Source organism: Oncorhynchus mykiss, chromosome 27 (genome assembly GCF_057628025.1).
Source record: "Oncorhynchus mykiss isolate SJ-2025 chromosome 27, ASM5762802v1, whole genome shotgun sequence".
Taxonomy (NCBI): domain Eukaryota; kingdom Metazoa; phylum Chordata; class Actinopteri; order Salmoniformes; family Salmonidae; genus Oncorhynchus; species Oncorhynchus mykiss.
Genome location: NC_143048.1, coordinates 32,760,765 through 32,785,713, shown reverse-complemented (window position 1 = coordinate 32,785,713; position 24,949 = coordinate 32,760,765). Strand labels below are relative to the sequence as shown.

At 44.8% G+C, this 24,949-nt stretch overlaps 1 protein-coding gene across 5 annotated transcripts; it reads right to left on the bottom strand.

The window, feature by feature from the left end:
- Positions 1-1,662: 1,662 nt before the first annotated feature.
- LOC110507953 (ephexin-1) lies at positions 1,663-24,909 on the bottom strand. 5 transcript variants are annotated; one of them, XR_016492564.1, is made up of 16 exons: positions 24,170-24,899; positions 23,122-23,410; positions 12,835-12,949; positions 12,074-12,442; positions 11,398-11,483; positions 9,599-9,834; positions 9,289-9,449; positions 8,929-9,081; positions 7,080-7,205; positions 6,883-6,957; positions 5,534-5,623; positions 5,100-5,263; positions 4,745-4,903; positions 4,499-4,578; positions 3,077-3,181; positions 1,663-2,951 (listed from the first exon to the last, which is right to left on the bottom strand). XR_016492564.1 is itself a non-coding variant. In XM_090224123.1 (16 exons), the coding sequence occupies exons 2-16, from the start codon at positions 23,321-23,323 to the stop codon at positions 2,692-2,694; spliced, it is 2,385 nt and encodes a 794-aa protein (XP_090080249.1). In that variant the 5' UTR covers positions 23,324-23,410; positions 24,170-24,909; the 3' UTR covers positions 1,663-2,691. The 5 variants fall into 5 exon arrangements, 3 of the variants coding, with proteins under 3 accessions (XP_090080249.1, XP_021444051.3, XP_090080250.1); XR_016492563.1 differs by having other exon boundaries at positions 23,122-23,451; positions 24,170-24,405; XM_090224123.1 differs by having other exon boundaries at positions 7,080-7,209; positions 24,170-24,909.
- Between the last annotated feature and the right edge of the window lie 40 nt (positions 24,910-24,949).

Below are 24,949 nucleotides of genomic sequence, written 5' to 3'. Positions count from 1 at the left end.
TGTTCACCTTCCAACAGGACAACAACCCTAAGCACACAGCCAAGACAATGCAGAAGTGGCTTCGGGACAAGTCTCTGAACGTTGTTGAGTGGCCCAGCCAGAGCCAGGACTTGAACCTGATCGAACATCTCTGGAGAGACCTGAATATAGCTGTGCGGCGACGCTCCCCATCCAATTTGACAGAGCTTGAGAGGATCTGCAGAGAATAATGGGAGAAAATCCCCAAATACAGGTGTGTGAATGCATTCAGTAGTACAACTGACTAGGTATCCCCCCTTCCCTTTCCCTTTCAACAAAGTACTGAGTAAAGGGTCTGAAGGCTTTTGTAAATGTCATATTACAGTTTTTTTATGTATACATTTGCAAAAATTTCTAAAAAACTGTTATTGCTTTGTCATTATGGGTGTTGTGTTTAGATTGAAGAAGGGGGAAAACTATTTAATCAATTTTAGAATGAGGCAGTAACGTAACAAAATGTGGAAAAGGTGAAAGGGTCTGAATACTTTCTGAATGCACTATAAAGTATTGTAATGAAACAGGCAGGGAGCAGGCCTCGAACCGTTGACCTTCTATAGCCCGAAATCTAGCGCGCTGTCGACTGTGCCCCAAAAGCATGCTCCAGCGGCAGTAGGAGCATGTAGGGAATATATACAAGAAGCGGGCATTTGAAATGTCAGTCGTATCATCTAATTAAATTGCAACCCGTTTTAATGCGCGGACTCAGTCTAAAACCTGTGATTCAGTATCATCTGCCATATCCTGGATTATACACGTGACAGTGTTATTGTAAAGTGGGATTTCACTGACCGTTGCAGCAGCAGATGGGCCTTAAACTTTTCGGCAAGCATCCATGACTGACGGCATGACTAGCTTGTCAACTATGGTGAAAGGAGCCTGGCACGTGGAAATGTTATGAGAGAGTACGAAGCCTTCAGTAAAGTGTCGTTGTCTGTGAAATTATTGTGCAGCATTTTTGTTTAGTTGGACATCGCATCTCTTTTTGGTAAAAAAAAAATCGCTTATTCATACTTGATGCTTTGTTTCTAAATGTCTGCGTATTTTCAATGGCTTCATAGCATCGTTTCTGAGACAAGTCTGACAGACCGGTTTTGGTGTGCAGTTGTCATTTTAAACAAATCCAGGGAGAGAGAGTGAGCGTGCAGGCTGCGCGGGGCTATACTAGTATGTGTGTGTGCTTAGTGTAGCTATACTTCATGGCAACACAATTTGTTTACTGCAGCCTCGGTTCAAAATATATCCCATCTTTATCCTAGACTGCAGCATGCATAGTTCAACGCATTGCGCAAATTGGCCTATTTATTTTAGTCAAATATGCCGCGGACAACAACAAAAAAAACAATGATATTCAAGACAAATATTCCTCCACGGACCGGGTTGTGTCTGGCTGCACTAGGCTACCTGCCACCTTATTATATATTATACTATTATATATTAATAAATCATAGTAATGCTCAATAGTTCAGGTAGTATGTTAAACATTAATAGTGTCAGGAAGACACGGTTCTGATTCACCACCTGAACCTTTATTCAGGGTAAAACATTTCTCCACATTACCAGGAAGTCATTCAGCGAGAAACCTAAAACAGTGCTCAACACGTGGGCTAAATACTAGTCGAAACAGTTAAACACAAATAATGTCCATTTGAATTTCACATTTAGTTTTTATTAACAATAAATGACTTCTTACATAATGAAATGACACAATTATTGAGTAATTATTTCATCACATATTGAACATTCAAGGCTTACAATATACACACGTACACATACTGTACTCATACACACGTTTTGTCTCTCGCATGCCATTGCAGTTCTGTCAGTGTGCTGGCACATTCTGTGCAGATGCTTCAGGACCACGTGTCTGTGGAGGGTTTTTGGTGTTGGACAGGTTGTGCTGGATTTCCCCCAAGTGTTTTTGTGTGTGCGCGTGCGTGCGTGATGTGTAAGTGGCATATCAGTATTGGCGAGGGAACTGAACCCCAGAACACGTCCACTGTGTAAGCAAGGCCTGTGATTCTGTAGTGCTAGTCTTCGCCTCCAGCCCAATACTGAGCACCCAGTCATGTGATTGTTCTATTTACTATACAGAATCATTCATGGATAATTTACAATCAATGCTGCTCGCCTGTTTTTAAAAAACTTGCTTCTTGAATGGTTTCAATAGAAGAGTTGCTCTTTACAAAAGGGAGAATCGCCAAGCCATTGTTCTGGGGGATTTAACTCTCAAGCAAAGGTGCTTAAAAAAAATGAAAGAACAAAATCACACCCATGCAGCTGAGGCAAGGTTACGATACATTCACATCCCCTTGAGAACTGTTTCTGTGGTTATCTTCTCCCATCACATGCATAGCTCCTGTTCCACCGGAGCCTTGTTTCAGTTAGACTGTTAGTGCTGAATCATTCCACTGGAAGTAGTGGAAGACATAGTGTTTTGGAGTTATGGAAGAAGTGCTCTGATCGTAGGACCCATCAGGGGAGCCTGGGACCCTAAACCCTGGCACAGCAAAACCACTGGAGAAGGGGAAACAGTTAACAGGAAATAATGTCATTGCATCACTTTCCTCCAATGCAATCCCATGCTGAAATCACATGATCTCTGTCATTTGATCCATGTGGTCCAGTAAAGATTACTGCCAGGGGGTTCCAACCAATCACTTTCAGAGTGGAATATTATGTGCTTCCCTGCTCCTCCTCTGACTGGTCAGTCCAGGTACCGAAGAAGTTGGAGACTTTGGGTGTTTTGGGGGTGCGTCTGGCCCCCCTGGAGCCCAGTCTGGCCCCTGAGGAAGCGCCCCCTCCATGGGCCAGGTGGATCCTCTGGCACTCCCTGAGGTTCTGGGCCCGCACTTCCTGATTCTGGATCTCCTCTACCACCCGACAGGGGAACCAGCCCCTCTCTCCATCATGGAGCCTCTCACCCATCATCCAGCCTGAGGGGGTGATAGAGGAAAAAGTGAGAGGAGAGGGAGAGATATTAAATAACAGGCAGCCTGGTGAATCTACAGTAGAGGTCCTAGTAATAACATCTCCCAGGAGATATGTTGTCTGGTCTCACCATCGTCTGTCCTCTCCAGGATGTTCAGCAAGTCAGCCATCTCAATGGACAGCTCATCTGGCTCCTGAGACGAGTACGACTGAATACACTGGACCTGGGGAGAAGCTGACCGCACACACACACACACCATGGTACATTAATAGCATACACTATATACACAAAAGTATGTGGACGCCGCTTCAAATTAGTGGATTTGGCTATTTCAACCACATCCATTGCTGACAGGTTTATAAAATAGAGCACACATCCATGCAATCTCCATAGACAAACATTGGTAGTAGAATGGTCTTACTGAAGAGCTCAGTGACTTTCAACGTGGCACTGTCATAGGATGCCATCTTTCCAACAAGTCAGTTCGTCAAATTTCTTCCATGCTAGGGATTCCCCGGTCAACTACGCTGTTATTGTGAAGTGGAAACGTTTAGGAGCAACAACGGCTCAGCCGCGAAGTGGTAGGCCACACAAGCCCACAGAACGGGACTGCCGAGTGCTGAAGTGCATAGTCGTCTGTCCTCGGTTGCAACACTCACTATTGAGTTCCAAACTGCCTCTGGAAGCAACATCAGCACAAGAACTGTTCGTCGGGAGGAAATAGGACTGTTCGTCGGGAGGAAATATCACCATGCGCTATGCCAAGCATCAGCTGGAGTGGTGTAAAGCTCACCTCCATTGGAATCTGGAGCAGTGGAAACGCATTCTCTGGAGTGATGAATTCACCATCTTCACCATCTGGCAGTCCGACGGACAAATCTGGGATGGGCAGATGCTAGAACAACGCTACCTGCCCCAATGCATAGTGCCAACTGTAATGTTTGATGGATGAGGAATGATGGTCTGGGGCTGTTTCACAGTTCAGGCTAGGCCCCTTAGTTCCAGTGAAGAGAAATCTAAACTCAACAGCATACAATGACATTCTAGATGATTCTGTGCTTCCAACTTTGTGGCAACAGTTTGGAGAAGGCCTTTTCCTGTTTCCGCATGACAACGTCCCTGTGCACAAAGCGAGGTCCATACAGAAATGGTTTGTTGAGATTGGTGTGGAAGAACTTGACTGGCCTGCACAGAGCCCTGACCTCAACCCCATCAAACACCTTTGAGATGAATTGGAACGCTGACTGCGAGCCCGGCCTAATCACCCAATATCACAAATAATATTGTGGCTGAATGGAACAAGTCCTGGCAGCAATGTTCCAACATCTAGTGGAAATCCTTCCCAGAAGAGTGGAGGCTGTTATAGCAGCAAAGGGGGGACCAACTCCATATTAATGCCCATGATTTTGGAATGAGATGTTCGACGAGCAGGTGTCCACATACTTTGTCATGTAGTGCATGTACCACCTGGTATTTGGTACCTAAGAGTTCAGCTGTGAGTAGTGGATGTCATCTCTGAGTTGGTGTGTATCATCTTTGTGTACGTCTCACCTGGTTGATGGGCACTGGTGGACATGAATCGCGTGCGGCGATTGGGCGTGAGAGCACATATCCACCGCAGCTTATCACTCCTAGCAGCAGCACACAGGAACACATGGGAGATTGATCCATTATAAACAATGACATACAGAGAAATACTGTACAGAGTACACTAGGTACCGAGGGGTCTTGAGACTCATATTTACAGTATATATATATATATATATATATAAAATACTGTTAGTTGTAGTCACTCACATGCTGGAGGTCTTGAGCATGTAGTTGACAGGCCTCTCCTCCTGGTTCTCCAGGAGTTTCAGGTTGAACACATTGGCCAGCATCTGACCCTGGTCTTCCAGGTCCTCAGTCCTCAGCATGGCCCGCGTGCTCGAGTCCAGCACCTGGTACTTCTCACCACTGACACACACACACACACACATAAACAAAGCCTGCTGAGAGCACAGGGCAGTTTGGCAGGTAGTAGACTTCGAAACTGCCTGTATACAAAATAATGTGCCGTGGGGGGGAGCAATAGAAAGTTCCAGACTGAAAGTGGGTGTGCTGTGACCCCCAATGACCACTAGCTGTCTGTGTGATGATGTCATGTGCTGACCTGGAGCTGCGCTTGGTGATGAGCAGCAGGTTGTTGAAGAGGAACAGGTAGACAGGGTGGTGGAGCTTCTTGCTCCGCATGGTCCTAGTGCTCTTGGGCCCAGCCATCTGCTGCACCTCACCCTTCTTCAGCAGCCAGCGGGAGTGGGAGATCACCGGCACCGACTGGAGGGAAAGGGTCACAGTTCACAAGGTCAGAGTTTTCACTCAGGGTTATTATAAATCATGGAGAACCCTTTTTTTTTACAATAGAGTTTTTATATTTGAAATGCAAACATTTTTGGTCCATCAACCTCCTTAAAGGATTCAAACAGACAATGAACCTAACTGCGATAGATAACCTTTGACTAAGTCTGTTTGTGCCAGTCTGGCTGTGTAACTGTTTTACTATACAGAATATAGATATGTTGTCACATGACTGGCAGCTGCAGGTACCTTAGACTTGAACTCCAGTGTTTTCTCAATGCTGATGAGTTCCTCTGTACGACTCATCTTCCTCACACCCTCGTTGCACTCCTTCACAATCTGACATGCACACAAACAAACCATTATATAAAGGAACACATTCCAAGGCTCCCTTGGAATTGAATATTGTCAGTTAGACATGCTCCGGAACTTTGGCGACTAAGCATTTTTTAAACCTCCCGCTTTGGGCTGGATGTGTCAATGTGTAGTTTATGTAAGGGATAATCAATGAGGGGCTATGCGTTCTATGGAAAATAATGAATGACATGGAAGGTTTTCCAAGACGCGCTGACGGAGTGGAACCCCGAGTTGATTATCTCTTTAATACCATGGCTATAATTGAACACATTTGCCACTAGAAATATGTTCATTTGCCAGTATAAATCTGTTCAACACCCACTGAAGTATCTAGCAAGTTTACTAGATAGCTACAGTAGTTGCTGTGGTAACCAAATAGACTTTCTAGTTTCGCTAACCAAATCATCAGTCCTAGCTTGCTATTATGAAAATCGAATTCAACAGCAGCTCAAACAAACATGTAAAAATGAAATATAACCATTGAATTCTGACGCGCAAATATACCATGCGTTATAGGGACATAATGGGTACTCTAGAATGCCCCTCAAGCCAATCAGAAAGGAGTATTCAACAATGCCATTGTACAAACATGCATAATCTATAAACAGAATTACTGTTTTACCTCAATTAGCCACAAATTCCCTAGTTTGAAAGCAACTGTTTACCGGAAGCTAAGTGGCGCCATGTCTGCACATATGTGACGTAGTACTACATTTTCGGGCACCACTTCTGGCTCGTGGGCGCTACTTTCAGAACTACTGGCAAAAATGTCTACAAAAGTACCGGAGAATCTTTTTAACAGAACATTACTGGGAAGCAAATAATGTATGCAAAACGTGAGACCAAAGGAATGGGTGCTGAACCTGTTTCAGAGCCCAAACCCTATGTAGAGGCTATGCTCCAATTAAAACCACATTCCTTTGTTTGTGACGACTGTCATGAGGTTAATTGTCTTCATCATTCCATACAAAGCATAGAGAGGCGTGACAAGACTAAGACTTCTCAAAATGATGAACGGCGATGACTGTTTTCTGATGTAACACTCAACACCATGACATGCGCTGAGCCTATAATCACCACAAGCACTACTTCCTCCAACACGCCCCAGGCCAGTACTGAACCCAATCCAGCACGCTTTCATCTCTCCCAGACTGGTTTGGTACTGTAAAATGGTCTGGTACTGTTACTGTACCTGTGTCAGTACTGGACCCAAGCAAAGTCAGCACTCCTCCCTACTGTACCTGCTCCAGCTGCTGGTGAGCCTTGATGGCATTAGCCTCAATCTCTGAATTCTCCTCTGCCTTCTTCAGAATGTTCTGCAAGCAAACACAGCATCAGAAGTTCAAAGCAATACCTACATCCTGAATACTGCAATATGTTAGCACACTGTAAAGCATTATCACAACTATTATTAACTTTTAAGAAACACCATGTTTACCTGGACCAGCATTTTGAGTCGTGTGATCCTCTGGAAGGGGAGGATGAGGAAGGATGTGAAGGACAGGCCTCGGACACACGGATGGTTCTCCAGCTGAGCCATGGCCTCGCGGAATAACTGATTTCCCTGTCTGGACAAAACACAGGCATGTTCAAACCACCACAAAGACAGCCAACACAAAACACAGGCATGTTCAAACAACCCCAGACTGAATCAATGATGTTGTCTGACCACATACGGTCTATGCAGAGAGTAGACAAGCTTCAGAGTTGATAGATGTTGCAGCAGACTAGTTACTACATGAGCAACAAACAGTTTTGCCAACTAATTTTCAGGGTAAGTTGCTAGAGGCAGGTTGATTTGTTGCTAAAAGTTGCTAAATGATGTTGTGATGTCATTGCGTAAAACTGAGTCATTATGTAGAATACACAATAACATTACTCAAATTCACATTTGTTCAGGTACAGACTCCCACTCTTTTCTGTACTTCTGGCTGTACAATTAGATTGAAACATGTTGATTTTTGTTGTAAATTATTTACAAGATCAAACATTTGTGACCAACTATATTCATTGGGTTTGGCTCGTCGAACCCGCACTACAGCTGCTGCAGTCAGCCAACAATGATTTGCAATTTGCTGAAATTGCTGCTGACCTGCTGCTGCCTGTGCACGAGTTGAGCGCCTGCTGCTGATGTCACTCACAACGCACTTTTGCAGCCAGGCACGTGTGTTGTGACTGAGTGTGTGACACAGAAAATCGTTTTTGTGTCATTTAGAGGGAAAATGCCTGCATTCTAGCGGTTGAGTCACTTTTCAAAAGTTGCTAAAAGTTCCAAATACATTTTTAAAAGTAGCTACATTTGTTGCTAGTTGCTGATTGAAAAAAAAGTTGTCAGGGTAGTCTGAAAAGTTGCTAAATCTAGCAACAAAATTGCTAGATTGGCATCACTATCAACAAATCATCACACTGACGTCATCCAGGCAAGTCCAAACACACAGACCACACAGATCCATCCTTCCATACGATGTGTCCAACGAAAAACCACAGCCACCTGTAGACTATGACTTCACACTGTCTTGGCAGTACAACCAACTGCCCAGCAGAGGTCTCCCTCGCTAAAGTTAGCATGATCTCTAGCTCAGCAAGCTTAGTTCTTTCCACACAGTGTTTAATAAGAATTTAGTTTTTTTTGCATAGAGAGGACAACGCTACATCACATTATATGGAACATGTCAATACAGCACATACCGGTCAATGCAGCACATACCGGTCAATACAGCACATACCGGTCAATACAGCACATACCAGTCAATACAGCACATACCGGTCAATACAGCACATACCGGTCAATACAGCACATACCGGTCAATACAGCACATACCAGTCAATATAGCACATACCGGTCAATACAGCACATACCAGTCAATACAGCACATACCAGTCAATACAGCACATACCAGTCAATACAGCACATACCAGTCAATACAGCACATACCAGTCAATACAGCACATACCAGTCAATACAGCACATACCGGTCAATACAGCACATACCGGTCAATACAGCACATACCAGAAAATATAGCACATACTGGTCAATACAGCACATACCGGCCTTTACTAAGTTTTGACGCAAACTACGTGCAGCCTGTCAATAATCTGGTTAGGAATGAGAGGCATCAGTGAAAACCTTTTCAAAATCTCCCAGCCAACAGGGCAAAACAGCTGCTCACACTAATGTCACCACCAATACCTCGGTGACTCAGAGGATAGATATGTTGTAGTATGGTACTACTGTAGACATTAGTTAGATGGTGCTACTGTAGACATTAGTTGGAGGGGTACCCACAGAATGCGTCGGTAGTTCTTCTCCTGATACACCTGGTTGATGACGTAGGTGATAAAGACGTGGAAGTGCTTGACGGCGTGGTGGTGGACGATGTCACACACCTCTGAGATCTGGAGGGACTGTTCGATGCGGTTCTCCAGGTCCATCAGGAACCTAAGGAAGGATGTATATAGTATGACATCATCAGCAGGGGACAGTTGAATAAATGTCACCGTACAAGTATTACAGTATGATAGGGAATGAAAGATGATTAAGGACTTGTTTGCTTTTTACTTTCAGAAAGATTAATGGGGTCAGTAATCAAACATTGCAGAGAGGATGGGGGTGTTGATTAGTCACACACACAAACGCTTCTCTTACCTCTCGCTGGCTTTCATCACCTCCTCAATGTTGGAGAACAGGAAGTGCATGTCTGATTGGCTGAGTGTGTTAACCAGCACAGGGTTCTTCAGGAAGTGGGTCTCCAGCACCTCCAGACTCTTGTAGTAGGACGCCTCTGAGGTTACCAGCTCAAACATGGCCTAGAGAAGAGAGAGAGGACACAGGTCAAGAAGGCATTCACTTACCATTCAGGTAAGACCTCTCTGAACTTTTACCCTACAGTATAACCTTTCACCTCCCTCTCTGCTGTACAGCCCCTCCCTTTACTGTATGACCTTTGACCTCACACCTCTTGTATGATGATCTCTCTCTGCTGTAGCTGGGTGAGCAGGCCGCTCTGCTGCACAACCTCCAGGTTCTGCCACAGACTCAGAGAGCGGGAGTTGTTCCTCAACTGCAGCTGCAGGGCTGGTGGGGACGTCACCCCTAACCCCGCGCTGACCCCATAGGTCAACCCTTCCTGCTGCCGTCGCTGCTCGATCTCCTGCTGCTTGGATGTGTCCCGGTACTCCTGGTACAGGAAGGCTGGAGGGACAAAAGGGACAAAATAGAAAGAAAAAAGACAGAAGGAAGACAACATGAGTCTGAGCACATGGTCATGTTTGTTTGATAACAATATTATATTATTCAGGTTATTTAGCAGACACTTTAGTCTGAAGCCACATCACAGCATATGTGGCCCATGGGGGAATCAAACTTATAACTCACAACTACACTTGTGTCTTTACATTGACACCCGTGACCTAGAACTAAAACGTTCCCTTTATATTTATGTGAAATCGTGGAGTTGTGTAACTACATGAGTTATTGTGTATAGTCAATTTGGAAGGAATGGATCTCATCTCCTATGAAGGAATGTATCTCATCTCCTATGAAGGAATGTATCTCATCTCCTATGAAGGAATGTATCTCATCTCCTATGAAGGAATGTATCTCATCTCCTATGAAGGAATGTATCTCATCTCCTATGAAGGAATGTATCTCATCTCCTATGAAGGAATGGATCTCATCTCCTATGAAGGAATGGATCTCATCTCCTATGAAGGAATGGATCTCATCTCCTATGAAAGAATGGATCTCATCTCCTATGAAAGAATGGATCTCATCTCCTATGAAAGAATGGATCTCATCTCCTATGAAAGAATGGATCTCATCTCCTTTGCATATTGGCAGGCTGATATTGGCATATCAGTGGCTGACTGACTTCACATTTCTCTATCAGTCCTCTCAACCTTTCCCTCAGCCAGTTTCAGGTGAAAGAGGGCTGGATATTTGCACATTGATTAGCAGGGTGGTTAGTTGCGGAGGAGAACATTGGCACTGTGTGTGTGCGTGCACGCATGCATGTGTGAGTGTGTTCTGTCCTCTCACCCTACAGAAGTTAAGGTGATGTTGAAAAGCAGGAAACAGTTAGTCAGATTCAAATGCTAACCTATTGTAGGTGGGCGTCTGGTATTGACACTTATATAAGAGAGGGAGAGAGAAAAGAGGGCTATAAAGACAGGCAGAGTGAGAGATTGAGAGAGAAGGAGAAAGAGACGCTTAAACCAACATGTTGACAATAAGCACTTTCGCCTGAGTTCTTCTATTAATGCATCCTTTCAAAGGACATCTTTTTATTTACACATACAGAACATGTGTGCAGCACATGATTTTTCACCCTGCAAGTGTGCAGCACCTGACCTTTAACCTTGCTCTGAACTCATCCATACCCATTACTGTAAGTACAGAGAACATAGCCCCACCACACACTAAACTTAACCTTCAACCTTGACGGATGCACATTGAAGTTTTAAGTGATAGATGGATGCAACTTCAGGGAAATCTTGTTATTTTTAAGGCAATGTCATAGGATAGATATGTTGTTGTTAACAGCAGTGTGTGTGTGTGTGTTCTATACCTGCATTCATGTGTGTACCTGAATGTGCTTGGGTGTATTACCATCTGCACATGTGTGTGTGGTGGAACAGAGAATATCATTATGTCAGTACAGCAGCAGCTCTGGAGGTTGAAGTGCTGTGGGTGGAATACATATGTTACCTCCAACTTGCATGGAATTGACAGTTCTATTGGCTACATTTTTCTCACCAATGTTCTTGACAATGTTGAGACTGTAGCAGATGGATTCTATTTTCAATGGTGTTGAGCCCTTTCTTTCCCCATTGCTCACCAACCTGAGTAGAGAAAGAGAGAAAAATAAAGATGAGAGATGAGCAAGGAGATGCTTTGACGTCAACGGCAAAGCACTGTTCATCCTATAATTTACAACAATTCGAGGACAATCATTGGAGCATCTGGAGGTCTATGAGAGTCAGATTGAGAGCACTTCATTTCACATTGTCCAAATACCATCTGTTCATTATGCATGGTCTCTTGACACTGCATGAGAAATGTTAGATATTCATATCTCAACAGGCTACCAATAGATCCTTGTTCCCACAGACATTCCTTCTATGTGAGATTCCATCCTCAAAATCAATAATATGCATTTTAAAAAGAAGATTCACATAAAATGAGGAATATATTCATGCCCCAAGATTTAAACCAGAGCCCAGGGAATCCTTTTTGCTACAAGGACTACAAGTTTATCTCCACACTGCCTAGCTCACTACATACTGTTTTAGTACTTCACTGAGCACCTCTTCATATTATTATTACACAGAAATAAATCACCTGCAACATACTGCACTTTCACTAATCAATTACCAATTAGCACATAAGTACCACTTGCAGAACCCAACAGTTCTTCTCCCCATCTTTTTACCTGAGTTTGACTCCCTCTTTGTTGACCCCCTCTTCCGCTGGTTGCGGTGACTGTGTGTCCCCTCCGGGCTCCTGTACAGAGCAGGCGGCGGTGCGCTCTGAGAGGCTCTCCATGTCTTCAGTGTGTGCGTGCATGCCATGTGTCCGGTACAACAGAGCGCTAGAAATAGAGGAGGAGGAAGTGGAGCCCCCTCCACACTGACCGCTAGCTGGAGAAGCATCTGCGCTCTTCCTCCCTCCTTCTCCTCCTCCTCCGCTCCTCATCCAAACAGGGGAAGAAGCCCCGTTAGAAAGTATGTGTGGGCTCCTGGGCTCCCCGTTGCTTGGCAACACAGTTCCAGAATGGAGTGGATGTGGAGATGTTGGCATACTACATACAACAGGCACACAGTAATAAGCAGCTGCAATAACAATAAGTAAAAGAGATATCTCTACTTAAAGATGAGGCAAATATAACTAACTGTATTACAGTAACAAAAAAGTATGAAAATGTATGCACTCACTACTTTAAGTCGCTCTAAATAAGAGCATCTGCTAAATGACTAAAATGTGAATTTAACTGTAACACTCAGAAAACAGATTTTCCTTGACACAATATATGGGACAAAGAGCAGTGCAGCTTGCACTAGGCTCATATCTTACTCAATGGAAAGGTAGCTCATAAAAGACAATGATAAATTGGTTGCTTCTCAGTTTGAGTGTGTGTCTGCGTGTGAGTGTCTGGGTTTGAATCAGTCTGGCCTGGCTTATGGCGAGGCTCACCGTCGTGCCCTGGGAGATAGGGGAGGTTTCTGGAGATCAGGGACACTGAGGGTGCTGCTGCCTGACCTGCTGGCTGGGCTGGGCTCTGGGCCAGGCCTCAGAGAGACTGCAGGGCCTGAAAGAGGAAGAGAGAGAAGATAATTAAGGGAAAGGGGTGTGAGCAAAGAGGAAACAGTGAGTGAAGGACAAGGAAAATAGAGGAGCTCTACCTCAATATTAAAAACACACACACACACACCCCCACACACACTCTGAGTACAGGGCTGATTGGCAGGTGGTCATGACTTTGAAACCTCCTTTAGATAGAATAATGTGTTGCTAGGAGAGCCTCCTGAGTTGGATTGAGGGAGAGTGTTTCCAGCAGATTACTGTACACTGGGACACGTGAATAACTGGGTTTTCCTCTCAGTGCTGAACTAGTCTACTTAGTGATTGTTTTTCAATGGTACTGTTTGCCTAGCAGCTCCATTCTGGTTCTATAAAAGCTGCTGCACCACTGACTAACACCGTTCAGACCTGATTTTCCTCTGGCAAACTGACACCAAGTGGGTGTGTTAAGTGAGTGATTATCTCATGAGAACACTCATACAGTGAAATTTGATTTAGTCAGCTATAAGCTCTTGATAAACAGCTGTGTGAATCCAATTTAACAAAAGAGACATTGAGATGTGTCAACTATTGTCTATACAACTAAAACAAAGGACAATATTATATTTTGAATGTGGTACATGAGGTCACAAACACATTGGACTTTGGGGGTGGCAGCATTTTTGGTCAGGAAACTCATCCTTAGCTAGCTGAATCCTCTACTTCCTGGTTGCTGTCTCAGACAGACCATAATAATAACCAAGAACTCTTCAGAAGAGTATACGCTTGGCAGACTATCAATGTCAACACTTAAAGGATTAAGGGAATCAGGTAAATCGAGTAGGGAGATGATGGGATAGTGTTGTATGATTCTGGCCAATGGGCATACAGTTTGAACTTTCTCAACACTCCACAGTGGCCAAGGTACCTCCTGTTCTTTGATCTATCTAACCTTCACTGACATGAAAGAGCTTGATAGGTCAGTGTTATCCGGGATCCTTGGGATGTCCCTACCCTAAACCTTAACCCTTCCTTTAACCATTTAAAAATGTAAATTTTAACGAGGTAGGGACTATCCAAGGACCTCAGATTGCATGGTCCAATCTGGATAGCTAGTCTTCAAATGCCCCTTTTCTGAGATTACCTCCTGCTTTATTTGGGGTCAATTGCTTCCATATGTTCCAGGTTATTGTTGTAACAGAAGTTCTATGCACCCACCGATTAAGTAATGAATGATATTCATCAGTTAAGTGCCACCTTTTTCTGCTGATCTAAGACCACAGAGGGCAAAGGCACATGTTGTTCTAGTTAAGTGAATATGCCGAGAAGCCAGTGTTTGGAGGATATATTGGCACGGGTTCGTCTTGGACCGGTAACCAAACCAATATATCACTTATCACTTTTATACAACGGGTTACCAACATATTCAAACAATGATTGACATATTTTCATTTAAATCTGAATGAACTTATTCATACTGTTTAATACTTACATGAGATATAGTCCAGACACAAATCAATGATTGGTACACAAGCCAGCTTGTTATTCGTTCTATCGGTTGCCAGAGAGGCAACTCAGTCATTACGTTTTTTTGTTCTAAATCTATGGATGCGACCCAGTCGTTCATTCTAAAATGTTCCGTTGCCATGATGGTTGGTAACGTTCTTATCCCTTGCTTGCTAGCTAGCCAACTTTGGCTAACACAGTCACGCCTAACAGTGTAGCCAGAAAAACAAAATAATAAACACAAATAGATGTGTTTGGGTTTGTTTAATCTATTGTCTAGTGATTTTGGGGGGATATATCCTTAACAATGAGTTAATGAGCAGCTGGAGATCAAATTTCAATATTGAAACAAAGTTGCAAATATCAGAGAGACAGCCAGCAAGGTAATTACAAATCTCCAATGTTGAAAACCAAATGCTTGTCTAAAAAAAACAGGAGGTAATGTCTAGACACTTTTTAGAGTGTAGATCTAGTATATAAATTGCCTGGCTGGGCTGATGAGACAGTGAATTGCACAGTCAGATGGAACAGAGTAAAAAGGCATTTCAACATCATAGATTTACCTGGCGGTAATTTCACCTCAGTAGCTAGGAAACAGCCAGTCCAGTCCCACACACACACCTCAGTAGCTAGGAAACAGCCAGTCCAGTCCCACACACACACATCTCAGTAGCTATGAAACAGCCAGTCCAGTCCCACACCCACACACACACACACACCTCAGTAGCTAGGAAACAGCCAGTCCAGTCCCACACACACACACACACACACACACCTCAGTAGCTAGGAAACAGCCGTCCAGTCCCGAAAAACACACACACACACACACACACACACACACACACACCTCAGTAGCTATGAAACAGCCAGTCCAGTCCCAAACACACACACCTTCGTAGCTAGGCAACAGCCAGTCCAGTCCCAAACACACACACCTTCATAGCTAGGAAACAGCCAGTCCAGTCCCCCCCACACACACACACACACACACACCTCAGTAGCTATGAAACAGCCAGTCCAGTCCCAAACAAACACACACACACACACACACACACACCTTCGTAGCTAGGAAACAGCCAGTCCAGTCCCAAACACACACACCTTCGTAGCTAGGAAACAGCCAGTCCAGTTCCCCACACACACACCTCAATAGCTAGGAAACAGCCAGTCCAGTCCAGTCCCCCACACACACACACCTCAGTAGCTATGAAACAGCAAGGCTAGTCCCACACACACAGACCTCAGTAGCTAGGAAACAGCCAGTCCAGTCCCACACACACACCTCAGTAGCTAGGAAACAGCCAGTCCAGTCCCACACACACACATCTCAGTAGCTATGAAACAGCCAGTCCAGTCCCCCCCACACACACACACACCTCAGTAGCTAGGAAACAGCCAGTCCAGTCCCCCACACACACACACACCTCAGTAGCTAGGAAACAGCCAGTCCAGTCCCCCCCACACACACACACACACCTCAGTAGCTATGAAACAGCCAGTCCAGTCCCACACACACACACACACACACACACACACACACACCTCAGTAGCTGGGAACCAGCAAGTCTAGTCCCACACACACACACACCTCAGTAGCTAGGAAACAGCCAGTCCAGTCCCACACACACACACACCTCAGTAGCTATGAAACAGCCAGTCCAGTCCCACAAACACACCTCAGTAGCTAGGAAACAGCCAGTCCAGTCCCACAAACACACCTCAGTAGCTAGGAAACAGCCAGTCCAGTCCCACACACCCACCTCAGTAGCTAGGAAACAGCCAGTCCCACACACACACCTCAGTAGCTAGGAAACAGCCAGTCCAGTCCCACACACACACATCTCAGTAGCTATGAAAAAGCCAGTCCAGTCCCACACCCACACACACACACACACACACACACACCTCAGTAGCTAGGAAACAGCCAGTCCAGTCCCACACACACACACACCTCAGTAGCTAGGAAACAGCCGTCCAGTCCCGAAAAACACACACACACACACACACACACACCTCAGTAGCTATGAAACAGCCAGTCTAGTCCCAAACACACACACCTTCGTAGCTAGGCAACAGCCAGTCCAGTCCCAAACACACACACCTTCGTAGCTAGGAAACAGCCAGTCCAGTCCCACACACACACACACACCTCAGTAGCTAGGAAACAGCCAGTCCAGCCCCCCCCCCCCCCCCCCCACACACACACACACCTCAGTAGCTAGGAAACAGCCAGTCCAGTCCCCCCCCACACACACACACCTCAGTAGCTATGAAACAGCCAGTCCAGTCCCGCACACACACACCTCAGTAGCTATGAAACAGCCAGTCCAGTCCCCCCCACACACACACACACCTCAGTAGCTATGAAACAGCCAGTCCAGTCCCACACACACACACACACACACACACACACACACACCTCAGTAGCTATGAAACAGCCAGTCCAGTCCCACACACACACACACACACACACACACACACACACACACACACACACACACACACACATACATCAGTAGCTGGGAACCAGCAAGTCTAGTCCCACACACACACACCTCAGTAGCTAGGAAACAGCCAGTCCAGTCCCACACACACACACACACACCTCAGTAGCTAGGAAACAGCCAGTCCAGTCCCACACACACACACACCTCAGTAGCTAGGAAACAGCCAGTCCAGTCCCACACACCCACCTCAGTAGCTAGGAAACAGCCAGTCCAGTCCCACACACACACCTCAGTAGCTAGGAAACAGCCAGTCCAGTCCCACACACACACCTCAGTAGCTAGGAAACAGCCAATCCAGTCCCACACACACACACACACACACACACACCTCAGTAGCTAGGAAACAGCCAGTCCCACACACACACCTCAGTAGCTAGGAAACAGCCATTCCAGTCCCCCACACACACACACACACACACCTCAGTAGCTAGGAAACAGCCAGTCCAGTCCCCCCCCCCCCCCCCCCACACACACACCTCAGTAGCTAGGAAACAGCCAGTCCAGTCCCACACACACACACACACCTCAGTAGCTAGGAAACAGCCAGTCCAGTCCCACACACACACACACACACACTAACACACACCCCTCAGTAGCTAGGAAATAGCCAGTCCAGTCCCACACACACAGACTTCAGTAGCTACTGTTGGGTTCTGAGAATATGAAATAAACGTATTCATGTCACTGAGGGAGAGAGGGTCATGTGTAACATTCACATTATGTCAGGATATGTTGTTATTAGCCATCAGGGATCCTATGGGAGGGATCATCTGGGAGGAGAAGAGACACTGGTACCAGTCACCATGACAGCCATGAGTTGGGGAGGAGTGAGCACTTTGGGGCAGATGTCAGGTCAGATGAAGTGAGGAAGAACAGATATCACGAAGGTTCTGTCTAGCAACAGACATGCATTGGCTGTTCAGATGTGTAGGAGGAGACTACGCATAGGAGAAAAGGTTAAATATCAGTGCTTGTGTGAATATGTCATTTTCTGTCCAGCTGTTCGATCCTTTGGGAAGAATAAACTTGGTTTGAGCTTGCATTGTGTCCATTGAGTTCTTACTCTGATAATTAGAACCTAACTCCACAAAACAGCCAGTCCAGTCCCACACACACACACACCTCAGTAGCTACGAAACAGACAGTCCATTCCCACACATCTCAGTGGCTAGGAAACACAGCCATTCCAGTCCCTTACACCTCAGTAGACATGGAACAGCCAGTCCAGTCCCATACAAGGGCACCCACAGCACTTGTTCATAGCAACATACAGAAAGAAAACACATCCACAATCTGGCAGTAAAAGTGCAGCTGTCCCAGTACTGTAAGATCATCCACAACAAACTCCTTACTAACCAACATGTAGGTTGCTGACACAAACATCAACCTAGCTTTCTAAACTCATCCAGCCATTACTGTACATCATTCCTATAGATTCAAGATGGTTTTGAGAGCATATGGGGAATGAAAAAGTTAAACAACAATTGTTATACAACTCCCATGATAAGAACGAGCACTTGGACAGAGATAAGATAAGGTTATCCCCAAAGTGAAAATCGTAACCAGCTTTGACTAGAGGTTGAATAATGGTTGGACTTCATCTCAAAGGACTCAAATCCTTCAAGAATTAAATATCAACGGTTACAGTTGGATGCTTACGTCATCTAAGAGTAGCACCTCTTCTCATCCTATTTTACAATGGTCCCATATGTTTTATGAAAAGTTTTACAACGTACTCTTGTTTAACTAGGGCACCTGACTCTCCTGACCTAACTGGTCATAAATAAAGCAATTTCCCTCACACCCTAAAAGCCTATCCCACAGGCTGGGCAAAGTCTACCAGGGACCAGGAAAGAGTCCTACAGAAATTAGCGGTCTGTGTCTGTTCCTGGAAACCTGCACCATGTACAGGTGTCACCTTTATTTGGGGTAATAAACAAAAATAGGGGGATGGTTGAAATAAAAACAGCATACAATACTGCCATAGAATGCCCTAGTGTAGTCACACAGTTCATACAATACTGCCATAGAATGCCCTAGTGTAGTCACACAGTTCATACAATACTGCCATAGAATGCCCTAGTGTAGTCACACAGTTCATACAATACTGCCATAGAATGCCCTAGTGTAGTCACACAGTTCATACAATACTGCCATAGAATGCCCTAGTGTAGTCACACAGTTCATACAATACTGCCATAGAATGCACTAGTGTAGTCACACAGTTCACTGTCCATTGGCCTACACATCATGTATCTGAATACTTTGTTGTCAATAGCAATATATTATGGTATGTACTAAATATTAACAACTCACTGGGCACAGACGTCAGTTCCACGTCTAGTTTTGATTTTCACTTGGTTGAGTTGTCAACTAATGTGAATTTAACTTGAATTCAACGTGAAATCAACAAAAAAAGGTCACCCTGTTATTGAATTTAAGTTCATAGAAAAGGAAATTCCCTTGTTGATGACTTTTTGCAAATACAATCAGTTTTCCAAGTTGATTCAATGTCATCACATTGTAATTACATTAAAACAACGTTGATTCAACCATTTTTTGCCCAGTGGGAAAGGTGTATTTCAGTGGTGGTAGCTCTGCTCTCCAGCCTCAGGCTATATGAAGCTTGCAGGCTGGAGGTTAAAGGTGGGTGGCTAGAAGAACAGGCATCACACATATTTTAAAACATTGGAACCGGTTCCTCTGGTTTCATTAGCTCTCAGGACCGGCCTACCATCAAGCCTGTGTTCTCTGTAGAACAATACAACCGCTCCTGTTCTGTGGTCTATGAAACACCAAAGAAATACAACTATTTCTATTTTTGACAACTAACTTCACCATATTCCTAAAGAAAATAAGGTACTTTTTACTCCATACATTTTCCCTGACACCCAAAAGTACTCCTTACATTTCGATTGCTTAGCAGGATAGGAATATTTTCCGATTCACACAGTTATCAAGAGAACATCTCTGGTCATCCTTACTGCCTCTGATTTGGCAGACTCATTAAACACAAATGCTTAGTTTGTAAATGATGTCTGTGTGTTTGCGCCCCTGGTTATCTGTAAAAAAAATTAAAATCATGCCATCTGGTTTGCTTAAAGTGATACTTCAGGATTTTGGAAATGCCCTTTATCTACTTCCCCAGAGTCAGATGAATTCATGGATACAATTTTTGTATCTGTGTGCAGTTTGAGGGAAGTTGCTAACAAACGTCCCTTTTTCAGGACCCTGTCTTTCAAAGATAATTCATAAAAATCCAAATAACTTCACAGATCTTCATTGTAAAGGGTTTAAACACTGTTTCCCATACTTGTCCAATGAACCATGAACAATTAATGAACATGCACCTGTGGAACAGTCATTAAGACACTAACAGCTTACAGACGGTAGACAATTAAGGTCACAGTTATGAAAACTTAGGACACTAAAGAGGCCTTTGTACAGACTCTGAAAAACACAAAAATAATTATGCCCAGGGTCCCTGCTCATCTGTGTGTACGTGCCTTAGGCAAGCTGCAAGGAGGCATGAGGACTGCAGATGTAGCCAGGGCAATACATTGCAATGTCCATACTGTGAGACATCTAAGACAGCGCTAGAGGGAGACAGGACAGACAGCTGATTGGTCTGCCACTGCGAAGACACATGTAACATCTCCTGCACAGGATTAGTACATCCGAACATCACACCTGCGGGACAGGTAAAGGTTGGCAACAACAACTGCCCTAGTTACACCAGGAATGCACAATCCCTCCATCAGTGCTCAGACTGTGCGCAATAGGCTGAGAGAGGCTGGACTGAGGGCTTGTAGGCAGGTGTAACACCAGACATCACCGGCAACAATGTCGCCTATGGGCACAAACCCATCGTCGCTGGACCAGACAGGACTGGCAAAAAGTGCTCTTCACTGACGAGTCGCGGTTTTGTCTCACCATGGGTGATGGTCGGATTCGCGTTTACACCGAGACCTGTACTCTGGAGTGGGATCGATTTGGAGGTGGAGGGTCCGTCATAGTCTGGGGGTGGTGTGTCACAGCGTCATCAGACTGAGCTTGTTGTCATTGCAGGCAATCTCAACGCTGTGCATTACAGGAAAGACATCCTCCTCCCTCATGTGGTACCCTTCCTGCAGGCTCATCCTGACATGACCCTCCAGCATGACAATGCCACCAGCCATACTGCTTGTTCTGTGTGTGATTTCCTGCAAGATATGATTGCCAGTGTTCTGCCATTGCCAGCGAAGAGCCCAGATCTCAATCCCATTGACCTGTTTGATCAGAGGGTGATGACTTGCAAATGTCCGGAAACTTGCAGGTGCTTTGGTGGAAGAGTGGGGTAACTTCTGACAGCAAGAACTGGCAAATCTGGTGCAGTCCATGAGAAGGAGATGCCCTGTAGTACTTAATGCAGCTGGTGGCCACACCAGATACTGACTGTTACCTTTGATTTTGACCAACCCCTTTGTACAGGGACACATTATTAAATTTCTGTTAGTCACATGTCTGTGGAACTTGTTCACTATTATGTCTCAGTTGTTGAATCTTGTTAGGTTCTTACAAATATTTACACATGTTAAGTTTGCTGAAAATAAACACAGTTGACAGTGAGAGAACGTTCCTTTTTTTTGCTGAGTTTAGCATTAGCACATTGACTGGAAGTGTATGGTATCTATATATCGCAATGACTGGAAGTGTATGGTAACTGCTAGCATGCTACTGTAGAAAATATCATAGACTTCCAGTCATTGCTCTTACACCAGTTTGCATTGGCTCGTGAATACCTCTAACTTCCTTAAATAGTGGATGAAGAGACATAAAAATGGTATCCAGGAGTTCATTTGACTCTGGGGAAGTAGAAACCGGGTTTCATTGCCAGAATCTCTAAGTATTCCTTTAATATAAGGAATTTGACATTATTGAATCTATTACTGTTGATGTTTCAGTATACACTACATGTACACAAAAGTATGTGGATACCCCTTCAAATTAGTGTATTCGGCTATTTAAGCCACACCGTTGCTGACTGGTGTATAAAATCGAGCAAACAGCCATGCAATCTCCATAGACAAACATGTGCAGTTGAATGGCCTTACTGAAGAGCTCAGTGACTTTCAACGTGGCACCGTCATATGATGCCACCTTTCCAACAAGTCAGTTCATCAAATTTATGCCCTGCTAGAGCTTCCCCAGTCCTGTTATTGTGAAGTGGAAACGTGTAGGAGCAACAATGGCTCTCCCGTGAAGTGGTAGGCCACACAAGTTCACAGAATGGTACTGCCGAGTGCTGAACCGCATAGTGCATAAAAATCATCTGTCCCCGGTTGCAACACTCACTACTGTTCCAAACTGACTCTGGAAGCAACGTAAGCACAAGAACTGTTCGTCGGGAGCTTCATGAAGTGGGTTTCCATGGCCGAGCAGCTGCACCCAAGCCTAAGATCACCATGCGCAATGCCAATCGGTGTTGAGGAACTTGACTGGCTTGCACAGAGCCCTGACCTCAACCCCATCAAACACCTTTGTGATGAATTGGAATGCAGACTAAGAGTCAGGCCCAATCGCTCAACATCAGTTGCGGCTGAATGGAGGCAAGTCCCCACAGAAATGTTTCAACATCTAGGGGAAAGCCTTCACAGGTGAGTGGAGGCTGTTATAGCAGCAAAGGAGGGACCAACTCCATATTAATGCCCATGATTTTGGAATGAGATGTTCCACGAGCAGGTGTCCACATATTTTTGGTCATGTAGTGTATTTTAGCAATTCATTTACTTTTGATACTAAAGTATATTTAAAACCAAACACTTTCAGACTTTCACTCAAGTAGTATTTTACTGGGTGGCTTTCACTTTATTTGAGTAATTTTCCATTAAGGCATCTTTCCTTAATGTATGAAAATTGGATAATTTTTCCAACACTGCTAAAGAGATCCAGTTAACCAACCAGCTCAGCTTTAAACTCTAGAATTAGGGCCTTACATGAAATTAGATGGAGACAAACTTCAGAACTTTCCTAAAACTGCTGTAGACAAAGATTATCAGCATTCCATGCTACCTAAATCCCAGGTATTTTCAAACTGAATTGGTTATTGTATTCTCAAACTCAATGACTCTCCACTGTAGCATACAAAAGACACAGACACTTGGTGAAATTCTGAGCGGAAGGGAAGAGGGGTGTATTCTATTCTTACTTTCAGGTTGTTCTGACGCGGCCAGCCTCTTCTTCCTCATGGAACGGTAGAAACGGGAGTTCCTGCGGATGGGGGCGATGACCCTGTCATCCTCCTCATCCTCCTCGTGATTTCTGGAGTGCACCAGTGCTGCGGGCCGCTTCTCAGGGGGCTCCTGTGACTTTTGACCCCACTTGCCCCTGAACAGGGCCGTCATCGCCATGACAACGGGCTCCAAGCTCCGTTTGGGGTGTGTGTCCCACTCCTGTTCTCAGATCCGGGACTGTGGGGTTGTTCCTGTAGGGTTTGGCTTCAGGGCAGAGGAGAGCGTAGAATCCATCAAACGTTAGCCTGAATCAAGGAGCAAATCCATCCCTGTCAATCTCATGTCCCGGTGAGGCAACACAACAACACAGCACACACTTCAGGGCTCATTCTCACATAGGTTAGCGACTGCATGGCACACTGAAGCCCGTAGCTCTCTCTCTCTCTCTCCCCTTCCCCTGCCTTTGGGGCAGGAGTGTTAGTTACCCATGGAGCCAATCAGAGTCAGCTGAAATGATTCTGTGTATAACCCGCCCTCTCTTTTTCTTTCTCCCACTATCTACTATTCTCGCCCAGAGGTATTCAAAGTTTTGCAACGGGGACCCCATTTCTTCCGCCAGAATTTCTGGGGACTCTATTTTATTTTCTCACAATAATTTCTTATAACCCCACCCCAAATACAAGGACAACTTTAAAATCAGTACATTTCGATTTTTAAATCAACAAATAACTTTCAATTCATTACATTTTCATCTCTTATCAAAATGAAAAGAAACCAATAAATACATTTATCTAAATCTCTTTCTCAAAAACTTTTTTATATTGTCCCATACAATGACCTGTACTCTTAATTTGTATTTTATTTTATTTTGGCAACACCACTGCAGACCCCGACTTTGAATACCACTGCTGTACTGTGTTTATTTGGCCTGCTGAAAGACATTCCAGAGCCTGGCCTGGCCTCACCTGCATGTCTGACTGTCTCTGCTCTTCTGTGCTCTGGAGAACCAGAAAAGTCACTTACCTGTGCCAGGGAACACTGATCCCTCCTTTAGGACTTTTCTTTATATCCCTCCTCTCAAGATCTTCGATGTGTTCCCAAGTGGTGTATACCATGTATTCTCCTGTATAGGGGTTATTGTCGCACATCAGAGAACACACTAAAAGCCAGTACACCTGCCAGATCTCCTGTCGGTCCTCCAGTGTGGTACAGAACTGTGTCTCCAGCTGACGTGTAGCGTGTTGTCCTGCTTGTCGTGTGGCGGCCTCTCTAAACCCGCTCCCCGCTACCTTCCTTATCTCCAGGCAACTGACCAATAGAGTTCAAAGTTCGCTCTGTATTTCTCCACGCAGCAGCAGAAGATACTATTCCAGGGCTCCATTATGACATAATGCAGAGAAAGAGACTCAGCGAGGCCTCGTATGAGCAGAGTGCTCGCCTCGAACCATCAAACTCCCTCCCTCTAATCAGACCAGGCGGAAAGGGGCTGGGGGTCAAACACATTTACACAACATCCAAAAGATAGGGGAAGGAAGGCTGACAGAGTAACAACACAAGCTCTCTGAAGCTGCATGTCTTATACAGAACGCCACAGGAATCACTATCTGTTTCTGTCTTGATCATCCAACCACGATAGTTATTGTGTCACTGAGAAATATTCTAATTTCTAATAATAGATTAGAGGCACAATAAGGCACAGAGATCTTCTTGACGTCTCAATAGTAACAGAAACAATCTCACGTCACGTCACATCAACAAAACAACAATGGGGATGGATTTAGGAAGGCACAGTCACCACACCTT

What these genes read in the sequence shown, in the direction of transcription:
- LOC110507953 (XM_090224123.1), bottom strand. Translation starts at nt 23,323, where the DNA reads ATGGCGATGACGGCCCTGTTCAGGGGCAAGTGGGGTCAAAAGTCACAG. An exon ending in CAACATTGTCAAGAACATTG is followed by an intron (nt 9,835 to 11,397) that starts GTGAGAAAAATG and finishes TTGTCCCTCCAG; the next exon opens with CCTTCCTGTACCAGGAGTAC. An exon ending in GAGAGATCATCATACAAGAG is followed by an intron (nt 9,450 to 9,598) that starts GTGTGAGGTCAA and finishes TCTCTTCTCTAG; the next exon opens with GCCATGTTTGAGCTGGTAAC.